The 22,465-nt window shown below is 50.9% G+C and overlaps 1 protein-coding gene across 1 annotated transcript; it reads left to right on the forward strand.

Moving 5' to 3' along the window:
- The first annotated feature begins 2,714 nt into the window (after positions 1–2,714).
- On the forward strand, positions 2,715–7,340 carry SDF2L1 (stromal cell derived factor 2 like 1). The gene is made up of 3 exons (XM_082324965.1): positions 2,715–2,913; positions 3,764–3,960; positions 5,995–7,340. The coding sequence occupies exons 1-3, from the start codon at positions 2,745–2,747 to the stop codon at positions 6,271–6,273; spliced, it is 645 nt and encodes a 214-aa protein (XP_082181091.1). The 5' UTR covers positions 2,715–2,744; the 3' UTR covers positions 6,274–7,340.
- Positions 7,341–22,465: the final 15,125 nt, after the last annotated feature.

Below are 22,465 nucleotides of genomic sequence, written 5' to 3' on the forward strand. Positions count from 1 at the left end.
AACCTTTTCTATAACATGTTGCTTTGGGCCAGCATATGCCCTCGGAAATTTTCTTGTGCCACAGATCCCTGTATGCTGAAAGCATTTGGCACTGCAGAATCCACTAAAACCTGTATTTCAGGGAGGGCCAGGTTATACCTACAGGTGCACCTGAGTGGAACTGGTAGGCAGTTTCAAAATCCTTGAAAATCAAGTGTACACAAGGACTGCAGGGTTAAGTGATTGAAGGCAGAAGGCATTCTAGTTACAGTTTACATTCTCCCCTCTTACAGCACTGTTGAATTATTTTGTTTGTGTGCATAAACAAGAATTATAATGAGATTCCTATCAAAAAAGCTGATGTTTCCATTACCGATGTGCACCGTCACATAATTTCTGAGGCGAGTTTACCTGTAGCTTACAGCAGTCTACTAGAAACAATAGTGGGCCCTGTAGCAATGAGGTGGCTGTTAATTGCCACGGGTGTTTGGCATTGATGGGGTTCTTTGTTGGCAACCGTTCTAACCCAATTATGTTTCTAAAGTAGGACTGAAAAGCATTGTAGGGATCACCATGTAAATAGCACTAAATGCACTGAGACTGCACGACCTCCCAGAAAGACAGACAGGTGCCAGCTAAAGCCCCATATGATTGATTTTCCACGGCTAAAATGGCAACCACAGACATCTGGTTTTTCCCCATTTATAACAACAGCAGCAAATGTGAGCCATTGTCTTAGTTAGAACAGCAAGGCTTCTTAGAATGACATAGAAGTATGGCATTTGACTATCAATGGGTAATCTTTTGCTTTTCTGTGAGCAAACACGTATACTTCCGGCACTAGGAAATGAGTTTTTAGTCCTCAGAAAAACACAGAGTCTGTGTGTGTGCGTGTGTACATGTGCACATACATAACTGAGTTTAGGACTCGGGCTTGTTTTAATGCAGGCCTGACATTTAACTCAGATTTTTCTTAGCTATATAAAATGGGGCAAAGACAGCATAAAGAAAACTAACCATTCAGTTGAGTGGTATCACATGGGTAGGAAAAAGCCTGACAGATCCAGGACTGGTGGAAGAGCTAGAGAGTCAGCTGAGCATCTTACGATGTTTCCGCTAGCCAGCAACACTAATGTGCTTTCTAAATCATCCTATAAGAGCAGTGTTGCAGTTCTTTGCTGTTGCACATGCAGAATACCATTGTTACAAAGACTTAAGTCCCAAGGCAGGTGCCCTTCTACCTGTTTCCTCGCTGCTAAGGTCAAAAGCTTTTGGTCTGTTAAATTACTTTGTATTCCTGGGAGCGTTACATGAGACTCAGACCAGACTGTCTGTGATGTGCTACATGGGTCAATCCAATGAGCAGTTTCAGAGGCAAAAGCTAAGGGACCATGTAGGAGTCCCTGTGTCCGTTGTCCTTGGTTGCTTCCCATTGATAATGGAGACTTTTTTTTTTTTTGGGGGGGGGGGGGGGGATTTCTTCAATTTGCAAAACTATGCAACAAAGGACAGCCTGTATCTTAATTTACGCTGCTGGGGTTTTTTTTTGTTTTTTTTTTTTTATACAGAATAGAGCTTAATAATCTCTTTTTGTTAGAATTTCACGAAAGAGAGTGAATCACAGAAGGTAAACTTCCAGATCCAAAAGTAAAGATGTGATCACTACAGCTTAATGTTACAGCAACCATTGTTAGTTTTTCTTCATATAGTATGTATGCCCTATCATCAGAAGCTCTAATATAATCCAGAAATTACAGGACCAGTGATATATTTTCATGCAAGACAGTTCACTACCATGAACTTCCTTTGTTTTTCAACATTATGTTACAGTTGTCTGTAAATCCCCCAAATGGGGACACACTTACCACAACTGTAAGAGCCAGAACTGTAGGGAGGAGCAGACCTGAATGTGCCACCTGCCAGCTCTGAGCTAGAAGCAGTCTGAATGCAACAGCACGGGCTGATTGACGTATTTGTGCCAATTCCAGCTCCCTGAGACCATTACCCATACCTGGGCTAGTAACCTTACAGCTGGTTTATGTCTGACAGGGCTCTCACTGTGAAGGCATTTATTCATCCCAGGGTCTGATGATAATTGATTTACCAGCCTCACAGCATGTTTGCTCCCAAGGCCCTTAACGGTCAGTCAGATTGACCCGGGCAGTATTTTTCTTACCACCCAGACTACAGGTTAGATGAGAGGACTGCTGCAACAAACCTGGCCTGCTCTCCTCCGACATAAACCAAATCTCAGCAGGAGCAAACTCCCAGTGAGAGAAGCACGAGGATTCCTGTCAACGCTGCCCGGGGGCGCTCAGGGCTACCGCCTGCTGGAGGGCCCGGCAACCGGGGGCGGCAATGCTCGGGGGAAAGGCACTGCGGGCCCCGCTGGGCGCTCGCCCGACCGACGCGGCCTGTCCCGGGGGCCGCAGGCCCGACCCAGACCGCGGATCCGCCTGAGGCGCCGCTGAGGTAAAAGCGCCGCGTCGTCCTCCTCCGCGTCCTTCCCTGGGAGGCGCCACGCCGCTTGCCCTGATTGGTCACCTTTTTCCCTTGGCCCAATGAGCTCCTCCTGCTGGGGGCTGCCGGCGGTGAGGTCACTAAGCCGTGGCCCAATGCGGGAGCGAGGCCGAGCAGAGGGCGGGCGAGGATTGGCCGGCTGTGGTGCTGGCGCGGGACGATTGGCTGGGCCCGCGGAGGGCGGGCGGAAGCGCGCTCCGCTGAGGGCGGCGGAGGGGCGGCGGTACCGGCCGGGCTGCGGCGCGATGCGGGGCGGCTGCCGCCTCTTCCCGCTCCTGCTCCTGGCGCTGCTGCGCGGGCTGTGTCATGGCAGGGAACCGGCGCCGAGCGCTGTTACCTGCGGATCGGTGCTGAAGCTGCTCAACACCCGCCACAGCGTGCGGCTCCACTCGCATGAGGTCAAGTACGGCTCCGGTGAGCAGGGCCGGGCCGGGGGGGCGCCGCGCTGAGGGGCCGGCGGCTGAGAAATGGCGGGCGGGAGCCGTGAGGGGGGCTGGAAAATGGCGGGAGCTGGGAACCGTTGGGGGGACAGGCGGTGAGGGGGCAGGAAAATGGCGGGGGGAGAGGCCGTGAGGGGGCGCGGGAAAGTGGCCGTGAGGGGGGCATGGAAATGGCGGGGGGGCAGGCCGTGAGGGGAGCAGGGAGTTGGCGGGATGGCAGAGAAATGGGGGGGCGGGCAGTGAGGGGTGGCAGGGAAGGAGGAGGAGGGGGTTAGAGGTTGCTGAGGTTCGTGTCCCTGGTGCAGAGGGAGCAGCAGGCCGGGGATGGGGTTGCAGGGTGCACTGGAGACCGGGCAGCCTGGCAGGGAGAGCAGGATGCTGAGGCCCGGGGTACAGGAAGATGCAGCTGGGCTCCGCGGGTCCTGGAGTGGGGATGTCCCAGGGATGCTTTACCCTCATCCCTGAGGTGAGCCCTGTTCTGTGTCTAGGGCCTCAGCAGTTCCTAGCATCAGTTTTGGCAACAAGGCTGCTGGTTTGTTTGGGGACACAAAGAATAGTATCCGTTATGGGTCAGATTTTCTTCTCATGTATTCACTGTGAATTTTGACAGTTTGCACCTACTAACACATGCTGTGTTTAACTTCTTCAATCTGAAAAATTATTTGGTACCTGCGTTCCCATTGCAGTCAGTAAATGGACTGTGAGAATTAAACGTTTAAACATGAAGGCATAAGAACATTAAGGCAGGTTTCTTTAGTTCTTTCAGGACTTTTTGAACTGGAGAAGTGGGTTAAGTCTCCTGCCATTTAATTCTATTCAAACAGGAAGCGGGCAACAGTCAGTGACAGGAGTTGAAGCTTCAGATGATGCTAACAGTTACTGGCGGATTCGTGGGAAGAGTGATGGCAGTTGCCAACGCGGAACACCAGTGAAATGTGGACAAGCTATACGACTTACCCACGTTAACACTGGAAAAAATTTACACACTCATCACTTCCCATCACCACTCTCCAATAATCAAGTAAGTTTTAAATCTCAAGCTTTTGTATAAATAGTGCATGCTATTGACAATATTCTCTGCAGTTTTTCATGTTTTTGAAGAGTCGGGCTTGGGTATCAGCTGCCAGAAACAGTATGTCTATGCATATCCAGAGTTCTAGTATATGCTTTTCTGCATCTTGGAATAATGTATTTAAGTTCTTGACAGAGGTAACATTTAATATGTACCAGTATCGGTATTTCACAGTAGTTTTAACAAATCTACATTTTTTTTTATTCTGCACCATTGCTACTGGGAAGACTGTTCTGAAATGTTTAGCACTTTCAAGGTGTAGAAGGCTGGGCACCTCCCTCAACATTGTGAAGATTGCTCTAGAGCAAGGCAACTAATCATGTGTTGTAGCACTGTGCATTCCTATATCCAAGTTCCTTGGTGATCCAATCTATTAGTCTCAGTTATCTTCTCGCTATCCCTATTTTAGTTCACTGTTCTTATTCATCTGTCCTCCTTCCACAGGAAAAAAGAATCTGCTCTCACAATCGTATTTATTTATAATTTTGTACATACCTAGAAGAGTGTAATTTTGAACTGTAATTAGGTTCCAGTCTTGTCCTTGAAGAAATGCTTCTCCAAGATTGAAGATCTCTCTTAAAATAAATAATGCAAACTTGTTGGAAGTTTGTCGTTAGAAGTCATTTTAGGCTTCCTTCAGGCTATGTAGATAGGTCATTACATTCAAAGTTGGAAGACCTGACTCTTTATGAAAAAGGTTTATCTTTTACCATGAGTAAAGTGGCTGAAACAATAAGGTCCGGTTTTGTGTAGGGTATCTAGATGATCTGGTTATCAAAACGAAAGAAGTGATGGAAAAATAGTGTTTCAGAATAATTATTTAAGGAACAGATTGACTCTAAAGCCTTTCCCCAGTTTTCATTTGTCAGTTTAGACAATTTCTATAACGTTGTCATTAATGTAAAAATGTTCAGCAACTGTCATTGTGTTTCTTTGGTTTTGCTATGTGTTTGCACAGTATCTAAGCGAAAGGAAGGTTCGCATGACTTCCCAGAGATTGACAGGACTGTGACTTATGACATTATTGAAACATGATGTAGTTATGAACACAAACTTTTATTTCATATTCTTAACAGAAGTTGGATTTTCAATTAGTATGTTGTCTTTCACGCTTTTTGGACTACATAAACTTGAATTAACATGACCTTAAAATTTTAGGTTGCTGGCTACAAGCTATTGCAGTTCTATTTTCAAGTTGTTCATCACTTCTAGTTATCAGATTTTTAAGAATTAAAGTCTGTCTGGAGTTCTAAAGAGTTGGAGGTTAGCCTGTCCGGTTTCTGCAAACGCTTGGAATTTTTTTTGGTGCATAATGAAATGTAATCTCTAACTTTTGTTTTAGCAGGAATTCATTTGCTTTAATGGTTGTCTTTATGTTTTTAAAGAGCTATTCGGCTGTCTATCTGAAGAAAGAGCATAAACCCGAATAGTTGTTGACCAATTGTAAGCTTGGTACAATTAAGTAAAAAAGGAATATGATTACTTAATAAGCTGAATTGTTGGGACGTTGTGATAAAAATGCATGCTGAAAAAAACTGTTGCAATGGTAACCATGAAGATGGTCACAGTTAAAAAATTAAATGTCTGCAATTATAAACTTTTTTGAGTGGGGAAAATTTGCATCAACAAATTAAAAAAAAAATCAGCAAAAGTGTTGTTTCTTTTGAATTTTTCCTCAGAAGGATTGTTCTGATCTCTGTGCTCAAGTCCTCTTTCATTTCATTTGTAATGTATGTTGGAGTTTGTTGGCACGTTTTGCTCAGATTACATGTTGGAGTTTGTTGGCACTTGGTGTTCAGATTGTGGTGGTAGAAAGTTACTGCTTCAGGTTTTGACAACTGTTGACAAAGCAATGCGACAACACTTTTTCCTTCCTCTCCATCCTTGCCTTTAAACTCTGCTGACTTTGTGGTTGATATTTTTGTGTGTGTGTTGGAGGTGTTTGCTTACATTTTCACTTCAGGAAGTTTGTGTCTCTAACAGGAAGTAAGTGCCTTTGGTGATGATGGCGAAGGAGATGACCTCGATATATGGATTGTGCAATGCAGTGGGACTTACTGGGAGCGGGAGGATGCAGTGCGCTTCAAGCACGTAGGAACCGAGGTGTTCCTTTCAATAACAGGGGAACAGTATGGCCATCCCATTAGAGGCCAGCGGGAAGTTCATGGCATGCCTACTGCTAATCATCACAACTATTGGAAAGCAATGGAAGGAGTCTTCATCAAACCCAGTATGGACCCTGCAAAACATGATGAGCTCTGAATTGACAGAGGATCCAAAATGCTTCAGCTTACTCCAGTGTTCGGAGATGCTAATCCTTGGTCTCTTATAAGTCCCCCCTTGCCTAAGTGACTGAATTTCTGTATTACTGAAGGGCATTAGTTCATTCTAGGAATGCAGCGCTTCTGTGGGGAATGGCATCTGCCAGGTTCAGCCATTGAAATTTATTTGGCAAAATCCTTTCTGAATTTTCAAGCTTAATTGATGAAACTAGTTCATACATCTGTTAGTTTTTGTTGTCATTTGTTTTGCTTGTTACTTTTTCTCGAATTCGAAGGAAATGGAAAAACTGAAGTCATACATTTCTGTAGTCCCAAGTACAATGAAACATTGTATTTTGTAATCTTTTTCCAATTATAATTAAATATTTGGAAACTGATTTCTACTTCTTAGTGAGAGAACGTTATTAATGAGGAGATGGAGTAAGTCTAGAAAGAGAAAAATAGTTCTCAAGTATGGTGTCTTTTGAATGGCTTGAAGTCAGCCATTCAGCCTTCCAGAAAAATGAGTTTCATTGTGTACTGTATTGGAAGAGTTGAAAATACTGTGTATGTTGGAGTAAGAAGACAAAGTTTTAATTTATTCACTTTCTCCAAGAAGTTCAGATTTTCTGGTAATGGTGATACTGCTAATTGTCAAATGGTAAGACTGCTCTGCTCTATGAACTGGTGCAGAAAGCTACTGTTTGTTTAATTAACATTAGAATTTTATAAAATGCCATGTGGTGCGAAGGAACAGTTGAATTTGACTTATGTTGTACTTGCATGTCGCTCTGCAAGATGAGTATGAGAATCCAGATGAATAAATAGTGGGGCATATACCCATGTGGGGTTTTTTTTGTGTGAACCCAGAAGAAGAGAAAAAAGAATCTTGGACAGTGGCTTGGTCCTGGATTTTTGACGGGATGGTATGGTCTGCAGTGCTAGCAAGGAATCTTCACTGAACAAGTTATGAATTTCTGTGTTCTTCTCCCTCTGTGAAAAGAGAAAAAAGCTAATTCTTGAATGTGTTTGTTACACGTTGTTACTGGAAATACTGACTAAAATTCAAAGTACCATACATTTTCTGTTTGCTTTAAACAGAAAAGCTCACAAAATGAGTGTGAAAAGTCAGAAAATTCAGGTGTTCTTGTCTCCATGTGTAAATAGTTTACTGATTATGGTCTTAATTAGTCAATCAGTTAAAGAAGCAGGAAACCGATTTACTGCTTTTACAGCTCCAGTCACGTGCTGTAGTGTTAGAGAGAGTGTTGTGTTGAGAAGGTGCAGCAGGCAATTGCAGTTAAGCTTTATAAGTATACCTACTGATATGTGCTTCATACTCTCATGCGGCTGTGCTGTACAGGCTAGCTTCAGGTTTTATTTAGGGATTTGCTACTAGCGAAGAACCTTCGCACCGTATGGAACAAGGAACCTCTGTAACAGTTGTTTCGTGTACCTGATTATTTTTCTTCGAAGAAAAAGGTAAGACTGTTTGTTTTTCTGTGAATCTTAGTTGCATGTGGGTATTTAAGGATCACAAGCATTTTGGAGAGTAAATAGACTAGCTTTTGCTGGGTTTGTATTAGAAGTAAACTTTTATGTGGCGAATGTTTCAGGTTCACTGATATTCCAGACTAATTGATATTGAAGTTGTAGCTATAAAGGATAACTATTCAAAAACAAAACAAACCTTCTGCATAAACAAGCTGACTTTTCCTTTCCTTTGTTAAAAAGGAGGGCTTTTCTTTTGAAGTTGGTATATGAGTAAACACGAAAAGAGTGGTAGTATTTGGCAGGAGGAAGAAATAAATTTGGCAATGAGCTCTCTGTCACTAAGAGCTAAATGCTTTATGCCTAAACCATATGGGCTTAGTGTTCGTGCACCTGTGGAATACTGGGTTGGCTGAGAAGGGACAGGGCTGTGTGGTTCATCTCAGTCTGTGTGCCAGGTATTATCCCTACCCAATGTTTATCTCTGCCTGGATGTTTCTGTCCCTAGCAAAGGTATTTATCGGTCTTATTTGTTATGCTTGAGTGGGATCTCACTGGACCTTCCTCTTTCCGTTCTGGATTTGAGCCAAATTGGTTTGGTGAGGCTGACTTTTTGGTTCTTATTGCTTACTTTCTAATATGATCTCATTTCAAAAACATTGTTCCTAAAGAACCAAGCTTCCCCACACACATGTATCCATGAATGCCTTATTTAAAGACATATTCAACAATATTTCTGTGAACTGGGTTTCTGTCACTTTTGATTCTGACCAAAGTGTAAAAGTCACTTGGCCTTAATATTTCAGTTGTGCATGTGTCACAATAGATTCCGCCCCCCCCCCCCCCCCCCCCAGTTCTTGTCACTAGAAAAGTTATTCTGAAGGAGTCTCAAATAAGGCCAGTTGAAGTACATCTTACTTTGGAAAGGTTGAATATAGTACTAAAATAACTATTGGTACTCATAGTGTGCTAAATGCAGACTACTAAAGTCGTAAGTTAATGTAGGAAGTGCAAAAGCTTATAGCTGGGAAAAATTATGGCTTGTGCAAGTGTTAATGTGCTTTCCTTTCGATATAACTTCTAGATTTACAAGACTTGCATTACTATCTGTTTAATGTCATATTTTATGCTTTAAACTAAAGTGCTGAGATTTCAGAATCTGATTCAGGTGGTTTTATTTACTTTGGCTGCTTACAATTCAACTTTTCAGTCCTTCCCTCACAGCTGAGGATTAGAGGCTTGGAGAATCCCAGTTTTTATATTGTTGGGGTTTGTTGCTGTTTGTTTTCCATATGGCTTTTTTCATCTGCCTAAGGATGTTGGGACTCTTGGGTACAACATGAAATACTAGAGACGTAGATATGAGAGTTGTTTTGCTTCTTTCTTTATTTTAAGGTGATAAACTAAATTTTATTCAAAATTCTCTATACACTTCAAGGTGTATAAACAATAGTGAAAACTATTTATTTTGGCTTCTGATATTAGCAGAAAATAATTCTTTCAAATATCTGACAGGTGCTTTCCAATTTCTTGCTCGCTACTATTACAAGAACTCTTTGAAAAGGTGCGCCAATGTTGTTGCCCTTCCTTTAATAAACTAGAAGGGCAAGTGTGTGTGTCTACAAACATTTTTACTCTTTATTTCCTGAAGCTTTTTAAAGCTCTGTGTAACTGCTCAGCATATGGACACTTGCCACACGTTTTGACTTCTCGGTCAGTGTGAATGAGAACTGGGTTTAGTTCTTCAAAAGTGCTAGAAGGGATGTACTGCTCATTGATTCTTCATTCTGACTGTCGAGGCTGAAGATGAAATTAAAACATTGGTTTATTTATTATTTTGGGGAATACCAGCTGGGTATATCTGTTCTTATTAAGTTAAATTAGCATATATTTTTAAAAGTCAAAACAAACCAAACAAACAAACAAACCATTGCAATCAAACCAACCCTGTAACAGTGATGCTTACTGAGCAGTATTTTTAAGCCTGTTAGTTTTGCTGAATCTTCTCTCTCCTCTGCCTTTCTTCTCCAGCACTGAAGCACTAGCTGTCACTGTAGATGTACCATGTTTCACAGCTGTACTAGACAGAGGCTGAAGCTTAGAACTGTCTCCTTCCAGAAGCAGCATCTTGCTCAGTGTCTGACCCGCTGTTGGCATGCTTGCTGGCTTTTTGGTTAGGTTCCCTGCTGGCAGCTGGGAAACTGGCTAAGAGCCTCTGAGAGGTTTGTGTTTGCAGGGTGCCATGATGCTGCCCACCCCTCTTTCCTAGTTTTGAGTTCTCAGCTGTGCCCTTCTGATTTTGCAGTTCTCTCTTCAAACACATCTTCCTGTAATCCAGCTCTGGGCCACCACTCAAATATCTTTGATAATTAATTGCTTCATAACATGGCTGTTCCATCAGCTGCCTTTCAGGAACCAATGTGTTTGGGCTTACAAGGCAGCACCCGTGGTTGTGTCATTAAGCTTTTTAAGGAAACAGTTTGGGGAAAAAAAAAAGTTACCCTTAAACAGGAATACTCAGACCTAAGGATGCGCTTTCTTCTTAGAGTCTCCTTGATTCTATTCTGAAGCACAGGGCATGGGTTACTTCCTCAAAAAGGAATAAAATGTTAAACCTTAGTACCCTGGAATTGCATTGGAAACAGAAGGCAATTCAAACTTACCTTAGGGTATGTAGTGTTTATTATGTATGCAAGTCACAAGCAGTAATAAACTTTAGGGTCCTAAGGTTATTTTAAATACTTAGAAGAATAAATATTTTATACTTTCTCCCTTCCTTCCACCGACATTCTAAGCATCTCAGTGCTCCCATGTTTATAAATACTTTAGCAGGACCTTGAGTATTACACCTAATAACTTGTTTTTCTTCTATGCAAAAGACTGGACACCAGGGTTAGCTCCTTCCAATCTGTTTCCTTAATCAAACTTGCAATAATTTCAGTGGTGTGTGGGAATTGATTGAGAGATGGGCAACCAAACCAGTTCCTCTGAGGACAGAACTGAATTACTCTGGGTGTGTATGACACAAGGAGGGAATATAGTGAGCACCTTGAAAGTAGACTTCAACAGTCACACAGTTCAATGCTTATTTCTCTTTAAATTGCAGCAAATTAAACTGATTATAAAAACCTTTTGCTATATTTGGTATTGTACTAATTCTAAATTAGCACGAAGTTCACAGTGGAACCCTCCTGTGACAGCTCGGATACTGATTCAAGCTGCTGTTCTGTGAGGGATTCAGCTGTCTTCAATCCTTTGGGAACATGATGTCCTGCTTCATTAGGGTCAAAAGTGTTAGGAGCTGTATGACATCTCAAGGGTACCAAACCCTCATTAAACACGTTACAAATTAATCATAATGTGTGCAAGCTATAAAGCTGGCTAATTAGTTTCTATATGCTTTTCTAACTATAAAAATAACGTGCAGGTGCTGGCTTTGCATGGCTGGAGGGCTGTCGAGCTTGGACTTGGATCTAAGGCTCTTTGCTTGATCTTTGTGATGGTCATGTATTTACTCACCTAAGCTTCATTTTCTGAGAGTATCGATTAGTAGTAGAGGTGTGCGCTGTGCTGAAAATGGAAGTGTCTGGGGTGAATCTCGTGTAAGTCGAACCACAGCTGAACACAAAGCAGAACAGGTACCCGATGTTGTTGTTTGTCCTCTGCCGATGCCCCCTCGGCCCCACCTCTGCCGCCCGGCCGCTGCAGGCTGGAAGGCTGGGGCGGACCGCAGCGCCTTCCGCTGCTCCCCGGCTTGCAGGTGGCCCGCAGGGAGCCCTTGTCGGTAGGGTTTGTTTTCTGTGCACGTAAATCCGGGTGACTCCTCTGTCCTGCCTAGGAGACAGCCCTTTAGATGGCTGTATAGAAGCCTGGGTGGCGCGGAGGCGAGCAGGGCCGGTCGGTGGGAAGAGGGACGGGCGCGGCTCGCCCCTCGCCCCCGCTGGTAGCCCGACACCGGGCCGGGAGCGGCCGCCAGCCAGCTCCGCCGGGCGCCGCCGGGGAACCGGCCGCCCTTGGCAGCCCCGCGGCCTTTCGGCGGCGTGGCTTTGATCGCCCGCGGATTTAGGCTCTTCGGGGGAAACAAATAACATCGGCGTCCCCGCGTTGCACCGCTGCGGCGATCAGCCGCTGCCGCGCCTCCGGGGCGGCCGTGTCTCGCCTGAGGCGCGCCCCGCCGCGTCACGCACGACTCGGTTACTGGAAAGGGAGGTTTAGAACGTGAGCGCAGGCTATAAAGCGAGGCTTCAGGCGTTTCTGTTTACCGTTTTTCTGTAGGATCGACAAAGTGCGGCCAGGGCTGAAGTCTGTTTGCTTACAGCGGACGTTTAAGGCAGTTACCTGTATCATAAAACGAAATACCGGTTTCCTCTCAGTGCGGGGAGGAAGGACGCAAAAGGATCGTTAACTGGGGAGCTCTCTTCTCCTCCCGTCGTCTACAACAATCCCGTTGCATTTTGCGAAATCTCGAAAGCAAAAGCCAAAATCGAACGATCTGTTTCTAGCCAGTGTAAGATACGTTGCACGCCAGTGGTCATACTTAGGCGAACGCACCTTCTCCCTGCCGTAACTAACCCGCCGCTCCTCGGCTCTTGCCTGGCCCGCATCCGTCCGCCCCGGCTCCCTCGGGCCTTCGGAGGAAAGCCGAGCCGCCGTCTCTTGCCCAGGCGGTATCGGCTTGCGAGCTGCTGCCGGGCTGCACCCGTCGGCTCCTCCCCATCGTTCTGCGGGGCTGCAGCTCCCGCCGCCTGCGTGGGTCGCCCACGCCGCGCCCCGCTAGCCGTCCTCGGTGGGGACCGCGGGCTGCCGCCTCCAGCTCCCCTCCCTGCCGGCGTAGCTACTGCCGAGGGCTCCGCTCGTTTGCCAGAGGGACGTGGATTTTTCTGCAGATCCGCCCGGCGGTGCAACTTGGGTTTCTCAGCATCGGCCGCCCGCCGATACTCCTCGTGTCTAGCGGAGAGATGATCTCGAATAGCCGCCTTCTGCGCCCCCGGGCGCCGGTATTTGCGAGCCAGCCTCTGCTAACGGCGATCCTCGGGTGATCGCAGGAGGCTGCCTCCCAGCCCCGCTTTCCCGCAGCCGAAGCTGTGCTGACGCCGCGCTCTGCCCCCTCCCCTCGTCCTCCCTCTCCCCCGCGCCGCCGGCGCGGCCGGCACCTCTGTATGCAGCCTCGCCCGCCGCGGCGGGGGGGGGGGGGTCCCACCGCGTGTGCGCGGCCCCGAGCCACGCGTGCCGGCCCCGCCGCCACCGGCCCCGCCGCCACCGGCCCCCGCAGCGGGACAGCCCGGCTGCCGGCAGGAGCCGGGGGAGGTCGGGCGCCGCGCCGCACGGCACCCGCGGGACAGCTCCTCGCCGGCCGGGCGCGGCGACGCTTTGCCGCAAGGCCGTGGCGGGGCTGCGCCCTGGGGACGGGGCTGCGCCGTGCCGGTGGGCCGGCGGAGAGCCCCCGGCGGTCTCTTCCCGGTTCCTTCGCTGCCTCCACCCGCCTTCCTCTGGCCAGGTGGCAAGTTTAAAGCCCAGTAGCTCAGGAGCCCGAAAGGCTACAAACAAGAGCGTTGGGCTGGGGAATTGCAGGAGAGCGGTGCCTCCTTGTGCCGAGAACACACAGCGGCGCGGCAGTGCCTGCGCGGCAGGGAGAGCCGAGGGGCACCGGGCGCTGCCGGGCGCCAGTCCCGCTCCCAGCGGTCCGGAGGGCTCCGTGCTTGCGGAGACTCTAACTGTGGTGTTGCAGAGCTTGTGAGAGGGTTTCCAGCCCTGTCCGGCTGCTGACACGGCGAGGGAAACGTGCCTTAGCGCACCTCCGGCAGCTCCCGTCCTGCTGCAGACTGGTCTAGCTCGGTAACTGGCTTCGGGGGGTGCACGGGATGTGGTGTGATACAATATTTGTATAGGTGCTTGCTTTGAGCACCGGTCTACTCCACTGGTACCCTCCCCGCTTGTTCAAAACGGGACGGCTCACGATTCCTCTCAGCAACATCTTATACCGGGCTTGTGTCATGTGTGCTTGTGGCTCCATCGCCAAAAAAAGGCTGCTGTAGCATTAAACCTGTGTGGCTAAAAGACATCGGAAAGTGCAGAATGCGAGGCTTCTCCTGAAATTGCACCCAAAGGAGCACCATCTGCTGTCTCTCTTGCAAATATTATTCCTTTGAATGCATTACCTCTGCCTTCGCTGGGTGCGGGTGTGGAGATGATTACTGTCGAGCTGGAGGCAATTTTCTATAAAGCTGCACAGCAAAACACGTTTCTGTTGTGCTGTATTTCCTCAGCAATACAAACGCACGGTGGTGAGGGTGACTCTCAGTCGAGCCTAGAGACTTCAGTCTCCGGTGCAAATTAGCTTAAAATGCTAAAATCTTGGTCTGTCTCCCTACACGGCCGCTGTTTTCCCTCACGAAACCATGCTAAAAAGTCCCAGCAGTGACTCGACAGCAGCCTCGGAGCGCCCCGGGCTCGGCTCTAGGGATAAAACTGCTTCGTGTCGTCCCTTAGGAAAGCTGTCTGTCTTGGGGCTAAAGCCGGGCGCTGGAGGGCAGGAGGGATGCTGCTCGGCAAGAGCGGCGGGTGGCCGGACCCGCCGGAACAGAGGCGTTTGCTCCTGAGGGTATACATTGTCAGCTGGGGGAGCACAACTGCCTGCCTCCCTGCCCAGAAAGGGAGAGGTAATTGTGACTTTTTTTGAAGCGGCAGACGGAGTGGAAGGGACACCCTCCTCCGGGAGAGCTGTGGTGGGTAGCAGGGAAAAGCCTCGCAGACCCTCCCGAGGCTGGAAGTCCGCGATGCCGCTCTTCCAGCGCCCTCCCCGGCGCCGCCCGGCAGCGAGCCCCGCCTGGGCGCGGGCTCCCCGCGGCGCTGCGGGGACGGGGGAGCGGGAGGAGGACCCCGAACGTGGGAAAGAGCGGCGCAAAGCGCCAGCGACGGAGAACGAGGGCTTCTGACGCTCCCTCGGGGAAGGAGGGTTCCGGGGCCGGCGGTCCCCAGCGGGGCGGGGGCGCGGACCTGGAGGCGGGCGGCGGTGGGAGGGGGCCGGGCCGGCGGGCGGGGGCTGCGTGGGCGGGGCGCACGCGTGGAGGGGACGTGCTGGCCGGAGGAGGGTGCCCCGGCATCCTCAGCCCTTCCCTGCCCGCCGGGGCAACCCCCGCCCTGCCCCGCCCCGCAGCACGGCCCGGGCCGGGGCCCCGCGGCTGAGCACCGGCAGCGGAGCTTCCGCGGGCTGCGGGCCCGGCCTCGCCGGGGAAGCGGGGCGCCGGGAGGGCTGCTGCCGGGTGGGACGCTTCATTAAAAGATGCTTTTGAAGGGAAAATAATAATGCAGAATGGCTCCTCTCTTTCCAGGCTGTTTTCTGCGCTCTTCTCCCAGCAGCAGAAAGTTGCCCAGTCTAGACCGTTCTTGCCAGAAAACCGCCTTCACGCTAGATTGTATTTTCTTATATCTGGTGCCTTAAGAAACCGAATGAAAATGATGATCTGTTGTTCACTCTGAGACACTATGGCTCATACTGAAAGAATGGCTTAATACTTAACCTAAAAAAAGATCCATCCTCATAAAGTGCTAGCTAAAGTCGAGGGATCTTTAGGTAGGAATAGGTGGAGCTATGCTTAGGGTACTGGATGGGGACCGATGACCAGGACGCGGGTCCTAGCTGCAGAACTGGGTGATCCCAAGCAGCGTGCCATACCTCTTCATCCCACCTGGAAGAAAAACTGTAGGTTTTCTTTGCCTTGTCTGTGAGTGGTGCGCTGGGCCCGGGGTGCGGTGGCCGGGAAGCCGGCGGGAAGGCTGGGGGACATGGCCTGGCTGGCCAGCCGAGCCCCCGCCTTCCCCCGCAGCTCCGCCGAGCGGCGGGAGATCACCCGCTGCCTCTCTCCTGCGGGCCTGCTCGGAGCAGGGGAAAATGGCGAAGGCCACCCTGTCCCTCGAAGGCAGCGGCTTCGGGGCTCCGAGGCGACCGGGGGCACGGCCGCTGCCGCCGCAGCCCGGCCGGAGGGAGGCTGGGTGCCCTGCCGGGAGCCAGCGCCCCTGCCGCGGCTGCTCTGGCCCCTGCTCGGCGCCGCGGGGTGACGGGGTCCCCCACTCCCCGCAGCCCTTCTCCGCGCCGTGCTCCCCGCCTCCCGCACCGCCCGGCTGCGGGCGGCAGAGCCGCGGCGCTCGCTTCTTTGCGGGAAGCGCGGCGAAGCCCAGCGCGGCGCCAGGGTCGCCCCGCGGTGCCCCGGAGGGGCTCTCCCGGCGGCACGGCCGGAGCAGCAGCGGGCTCCCTCCGCGCGGGTCTCTCGGGCGTTTGTGTGCGTGAGTGGGTTTGCAGTTGAATAGGGAAGAGCCGGGGAAGGATGTGCTTGGATTTCGGGGCCGGTTTAGGCAGAAATAATCCGCAATGCGCGAGTGAATAGCCCGTGAATGCTTACTGAACCGTCTCTCCTCCTGCGTGTCTCTTCCCCCCCTCCAATCTATTTTATTGTGTGCCCCCAAGTTAATAAAAGTATTTCGAGACGCCTGTGTCGAGAAGTGGCCTTAGTCGACGTCCCCTTTGCACCGCCTGAGCCTCGCCTCCACGGTGGACGTGACTTTTTGCGTCAGCCTCGCACGGAGGGGAAGGCGGTGGCTTCGAGCGCACCTTCCCCGACGGAAGGGGGGCCGCCCTCTGCATCCCTCTGGCCCGGCGGGGGCAGCTCCTCGGGCTCGGACGCCTTCCCTGTGGCCGGAGCCGTGCGAACAAAGCGGGGGGGCTGACTGTCAGCGGGGTCCTTTCAAGAGCCACGAGCCAGAGACCCTCCGAAATCCCCGTGCAGTCCCTCGGTGGGCGTCGGTTTCACTCGGCAGCCGCTGCCGGGCTCGGCCGGCTGCTGAGCACCGGAGATGAGCCCCCGGCACCGCAGCCCCTTCTTAACGCCGGCGGCTGGGCGCTGCCCGTCCCGCTCGCCGGCCGCTCGGATGCTCGCCCTGCCGTCGGGGCACCGGGAGCAGAGCCGAGCCGAGCCGGGGGAGAGCATCCCTCGCGGGGAGGCACCGTCGTATTTCTTGTGCCGGAGGGGGCTGGCAGACAACCTTTACCCCGCCTGCGAAGGGTTTTCCTGCTGTAGTGCCAAGAGCCATTCAGCTGGTCGAGGCTTTAAAGAAGAACCCTTACCCCAGTAGCTCCCTTATACAGAGTACAAATGGAAAACAGTTCGGTTTCACTCTTCCCGATTTAAATATTATCCTGATTCCCCCCGCCCCTATTTAAATTCCCTCCTGATTTTTTTTTTTTTGTGTGTGTGTGTGTGTGCACGTGAGATGGTTTTTGGGGGTTGGTGGTTGTTGGTTTGTTTGTGGTTTTTGTTTTGTTGTAAACATTTACCTTTCAGGAGGGATGCCTGTGCATGAAAAGGGAAAGAAGGGGAAGAAGGAATCGATTCTGATCAGAATTTGGCCGGATTCAACAGGGGAGTACCAAAACTACCCTTTGACTTGCTCCAAACGCTGTTCTGACTGTCCTAAATGAATCACTTGGTGTTTGGGGGTGGGCAGTGAGGAACCCTTAGCTTTGCTGGTGCTTGGTGCCTGTAACAGCTTGCACATGAAGGTGGCCTCCATACTTGCCCAGGGCTGCAGAGAGATCCCCTTTTCCTTCAGACTGGGAAGTCTCTCACTTTCTGCTTCTCTCAGAGCAGACCCTCCCTTTTGTTTGAACTTTTCAAAATAATTTAGAGGTGTGTTAAAGGTGTGACTACTGTAAAAGGAAAACCAAGCAACAGTATTTTCTGCTGGTAGGCTGTGTAAAAACCAGATTGCTGTCACCCTAAACTTGTTGTGAAATATGATGGGGATTCACAGTGGAGGAACAAACCAGTTTGTCTTCTAGCACTATGTGACGGTGACTTTTGTACTCAGTGTAACTCCCTATTGATTTTAATTGGGCAAACTGCTCACAAAGCTGTAGCAACTCCTGGCAAAGGTGTTGCTTCTCAGCAGATCAGTGTCTGAGGGAGGCAGGAGTCTGCCGTTTATCGTAGTAGTAGCAGGGTGACTCTTTAAAATATTTGACTTATTACAGCCATGCAAGATGGTACATCTGAGTTTGCACTGTGTGCCACAGCTTAGCGTTGTCACCTGATTACTCCGTGTGTCTAAGGAGGTTTACAAGACGAGGGCTCGCCCACCTCCCAGGTGAGTGAGTAAGCAGGATTTTTACTGAGTAGGTGTTTGATGCTGAGCCCAAGCAGCATACCTAGTTCTGTGCAGCGCCACAAAGACTATTTTGGTTTGCCCCAAGGAACATCCATTCTCAATTAGCTGCCCGCCCGCTGTTCTGTTAGCTCCTTATGGCAGAGATCTCTGCCTGCGGAGCTTCTGGTGACAACACACTAAAGAGAAGAGCACAGTTTTAAAGCTCTGATGCTTTGAGACTCTTCTTCCCATCTGTTCACTTCTGAGCAGAGGGGATGGGTCCTTTGCAAGGACACAGGGCTGCTGGATCCAGGCCTTGCCTGGGGAAGCTTGCTGTTCCCGGGAAGGGTTTAGCGGGAGTCTCAGAAGTTGTGTACAGACTGAGCTAGGCTTCAGCTGAAAAGCTGGGTGGATAATGCCATTGTCAAGCCTCCAGTTGGAGCAGTTTGGCCACCTGCTACTCCCTTTGGATGGGAACAGGATGCTTACTGGAGGGCTTATCAGGAAGGGAATATACTTTCAGGTATCCCATGTGAATGGGGTTCTCCAGAGGACTTAACAGTGCATACTTTTTTTTCCCTAATCAGTCGCAGTTAGGATTTAAATTTTTTACATGCCTCACCCTCTTTCTTAGCACTTAGTTCGTCATAATTGCCAGAACACATCCCGTGGTTAGTCTGTGCTGGGATGAATCCTGAGGCCTGGATGTGGAGCAGTGGCAGCACATAGCCCTAAAAACCACCAGCTTGTGCTTCCTGCGGGGAGGCGGCTGTCTACAGCAGCCCTTCTAGAGGCAGTGTACACCCTCCACGGCAGCGGAGCGAGCACAGTGCTGACCAGCAGGTCTAGGAAAAAAATTCTGTTGTGCCTTGGTTTTCAGTAAATATGCTCTGAGCTACCTAGTGGCATGAGGTCTAATCATAGGAGTTTTCCCCTCAAAGCTGTGGCTGGATTTATGTTGATCACTTTAAAACAAATCTCTCAGATATATTTAGTAGAAGAATGTGTAAAATCCCAACCCCTAAATGGTATTATGTAACCAATACAGTATTTAAGTGCCCCCTGTGTAAACTAACTGAAAAGCCTGCTGTTTGCCTTCCTTGCCTCTGTTGTGTATTGGTCAACCGAAGCTGGGTGCTCTGTTTGCTGTTCTGATTACTATTTTAAAAGGAAAGATCCATAGGATCATGTTATCCAGAAAGTGAAAAAGACTTAAACCCCACTCACTGGGCTTAGAGAGGGCTCTGGGGCTGAGCGAGAGCCTTCTCGTGGGCTGCCCAGGGGCGCAGATTGCCAAGGGGGCTTGTGCCACTTGAAAGCGCACGCACATCAAGGATATAGCCCCGCACAATGTACTTTGTCCATTTGTACTTTGTTTTATTTTGGCATGTGTGGTGCAGCCGTTCTCGGTGGCCTCTGTAACCTCAGTCACAGGGTCCAGCTGAGCTCAGCAAAGATGAAGATGCGTTAGTGTCGGGTCAAGGAGATGGTGTGAGATGGTGGGCCAACTGGGAACATGTTACCGCTGCTAGATCTAGAGCTGGTATCAGGTGGAAATGAGAGGTGGATTTCCTCTTGCTTGGAACCAAGAGGAGTTTGTAGGCTTTCCCCCTAATTTACTGTTATTGATCTGCCATCAGCTCCTTGCCCAGTTAAATCCTTTATTCAAGGTGCTGGATCTTAGGAGCACAGTGGTTTCCCATTATTGTTATAATCTTTTGCCAAAGAGAGATTCCCCCCTTCTCAGTAATGCACCAAAGTGGAAGTAATCGCTCTTTTTTTCTCCTTGCATTTGTCCTTTCCTGTTTCATTCACCGATTGAAAAATGGCTAAAGAGCAGCCCCCATTTCACCTCCCCTTTTCCCTGATTGACTCAGCAGCTCCTGGGACAGAGGGAGGAAAGGGGCCTCGAGGTCACAACCTTCACAATCTTCAAAGCCCCTGCCGCTTCCAGCAGCTGTCACAGCTCTCACTGACCATATCCCCAGAAGGTCAGCAAAAAAATAAACAGTGGGGCCCGACAGGTCCCCTTCTCATGCAAACTGGCCGTTTCCCTCCCCGGCTCCCATTCCATGCATAGCTTACACATAGGAGACCCCCTTGGATTTGCACAGAGCTATGCAAGAGCAAAATGCCACCGAAAATAAAAGCAGAAGGGCTTCCTTGGCAGGCAGGGTGGGAAAAAGAAAAGCGGCTTCCTGAGCTCTCCATGCCCACCCACAGGCTGCTGCAGCCATTTTGTGTGCGCAAAGCCTGAAGGTGAAGCTGGGGAGGGGGCTGACTTTTCCCTGGGAGAAAGACTGTGGGGAAGGATTCGGCTTTTATATCTGCTTGTGCATGTGAGAGACGGAAGAGAGAATCCAAAAGAAATAGGAAATGAAGCATAGACTGTTAAAGCCTTTTCATCAGGATTAGATTGCATCCCTCCTACAGCCAGCCTGCTTTCTGCACTCACCTTCCTCTGCAAAAAGTCATGATGAAGCAGAAACAGTGCCAGGGAGAAGCGCAGGTTCAAAAGGCCAGAGTGGAAAGGTCCTTTGCTAAAGGAAATACCCCTCCCCAGCCCTCTTTTACAGAAGTATCCATTTCACCATGGCCACTAATAATCAAAGGGCTGTTTCCTGGCCTTCCCAGCGCAGCTCCCAGATGCAGAGCGCTGTTTTCATCTCCATTATTGCAAACCCTTCCCTTCCCACCCCCCAGACTCGCTTCCCTCTTGCTGAACCCAGCACTAGTGAGCCCGTTTTTCAGGCTCCACAGTGAAGGAAGGAGCTCGTTTTCCACCTCTCCGCACAAAGACCAAGCGGGCGGTGAGCCCACCGGACTGCAGCCCGTCGAGGGGACTTTATCTGCCCAGGGCCGCCGGGGAGGTGGGAGGGGGCTGGCGACCTGCAAGGAAAAACCCCCAGGAAGAAAAGGCAGCGACAGGGGAGGCGGGAGTCACTTTATTTATTCGGCGGTGGCCGGTACAGCAGGGGGGCCTCCCGCCCCAGGCTCCGCGGCGCGGCCGGGGCCGGCGGTGCGGGGCGGCGGGGCGGTGCGGGGCGGCGGGGCGGCGCGGGGCCGCTCACCTGGCCCTGCCCCTGCGCACACGCTCGCCGCCGCCGCGTGTTTAAACAAAGAAAGCCGCGCAACCGGAGCCGCCCCCCCCCCCCCCCCGTTAAGGTGGCTCTCGGGGGGCGGCGGGACGTCCCGTCCCCGCCCGCTGTCACCGGCTCGTCCCCGGCGCTCGCCGCTCCCCGGCGCACTGACGCCCTTTCATTATTGCACTGCTCGCTGCGACCGTGACAGTAGTGCAACAGGGAAAGAGGGGCAGCCCGCCCGGCGCTCCCAGCGCTGGCCCAGCAGCCCGGCCGCCGGGCTGGGGGCATGGGGGCAGAGCCCGGGGGGGAAGGGGGGGTCCTGACTTTGCCCCCAAGCTGCTCGCCTCCCCCCGGAACGATGCTGGAGGAGGGAGTTAAACCGAGGGCGGCGGCAGGGTCAGCCGCGCAACGGGGAGGCAGCGGGCACGGCCCCGTGGTAGGGCTCCGGGCCCTCCCCCGGGCCGGCCAGGCGAGGCGAGCCCGGCCGCCGCGGGGAGACGTGCCGCAGAGGCCCCGCGCTGCCCGGGGACCGGCTCGGAAAGCCCCGCCGCAGCGGCTGCTCCGCCGCGCCCTGATCCGGCCCCCAGTCCCCTCCCACCGTCCCTTTCCCTGGGCCCCTGAGGTCCCGAAAGGGACGGCGGGGACCACCTGAAATGGCAGGCAGGGCCACCCACCCGGCCATCCCGGCTGCTGTCAGCCCCCAGCTGATCCCTCACAAAGCGGAGAGGAGATTTAACACCCCCGTCCCCGCTCCGTTCCCACGTACCTCGGTCAACGGCTCTCGGGAAGGGCCGGAGGCAGCGCCCAGCCCTGCTGCGCCCCCCGACCCCGCAACGGCCCCGGCCGGCAGGGCCCGGCCTGGCCGCGCAGCCCCGCGCCGTAGCTGGCGGGCCGCGCTCGCCAGGCAGAGGCGTGAGCTTTGTTTCGAGGAGGTTATCGGGATTAGAGCCTCGGCCTCTTTGTGCTATGCTCTGCTTCACACCACGCTGGTTTTCGGGCTGGGATCAGGCACAGAAACAGCAAGTGTGGCTACGTATCTCCTCCCATCCCTTGGTGGGTGTTTACATCATTATGTAAAATAGGCACCCTTCAAACGTCGCAGGACTTATACTGTTTTAAAATGGAGCCATGATGGGTCTCTCCGGTTTCAATCACTGCTTGTGCGTTTTAAACACGAGGCCGTCTTGAACCCTGTGCGATAGCATCAAAAATATGCCCATTACTCACAACCTGAGTCACCACAATAGCACAATTATTTGTCACAAGTAACATCTCTGCACAATTACTTGCCTATCTAACAACACTCGGCATTTCACAACTTCTCCCTTAACTCGATGGGCACATAGGATTATTTTTTTCCTGCTGTGGCTTTCTTCTCTCCATGAAGAATAACCCTCAAAAGAAAAGACCCTATAAGCAATATTGCACTACTACCCTGATCACAAAAGCAGAGGCAATATTGATAGGGTCTCATCCTTA

The sequence above is a fragment of the Platalea leucorodia genome (genome assembly GCF_965183815.1).
Source record: "Platalea leucorodia genome assembly, chromosome: 12".
Classification (NCBI taxonomy): domain Eukaryota; kingdom Metazoa; phylum Chordata; class Aves; order Pelecaniformes; family Threskiornithidae; genus Platalea; species Platalea leucorodia.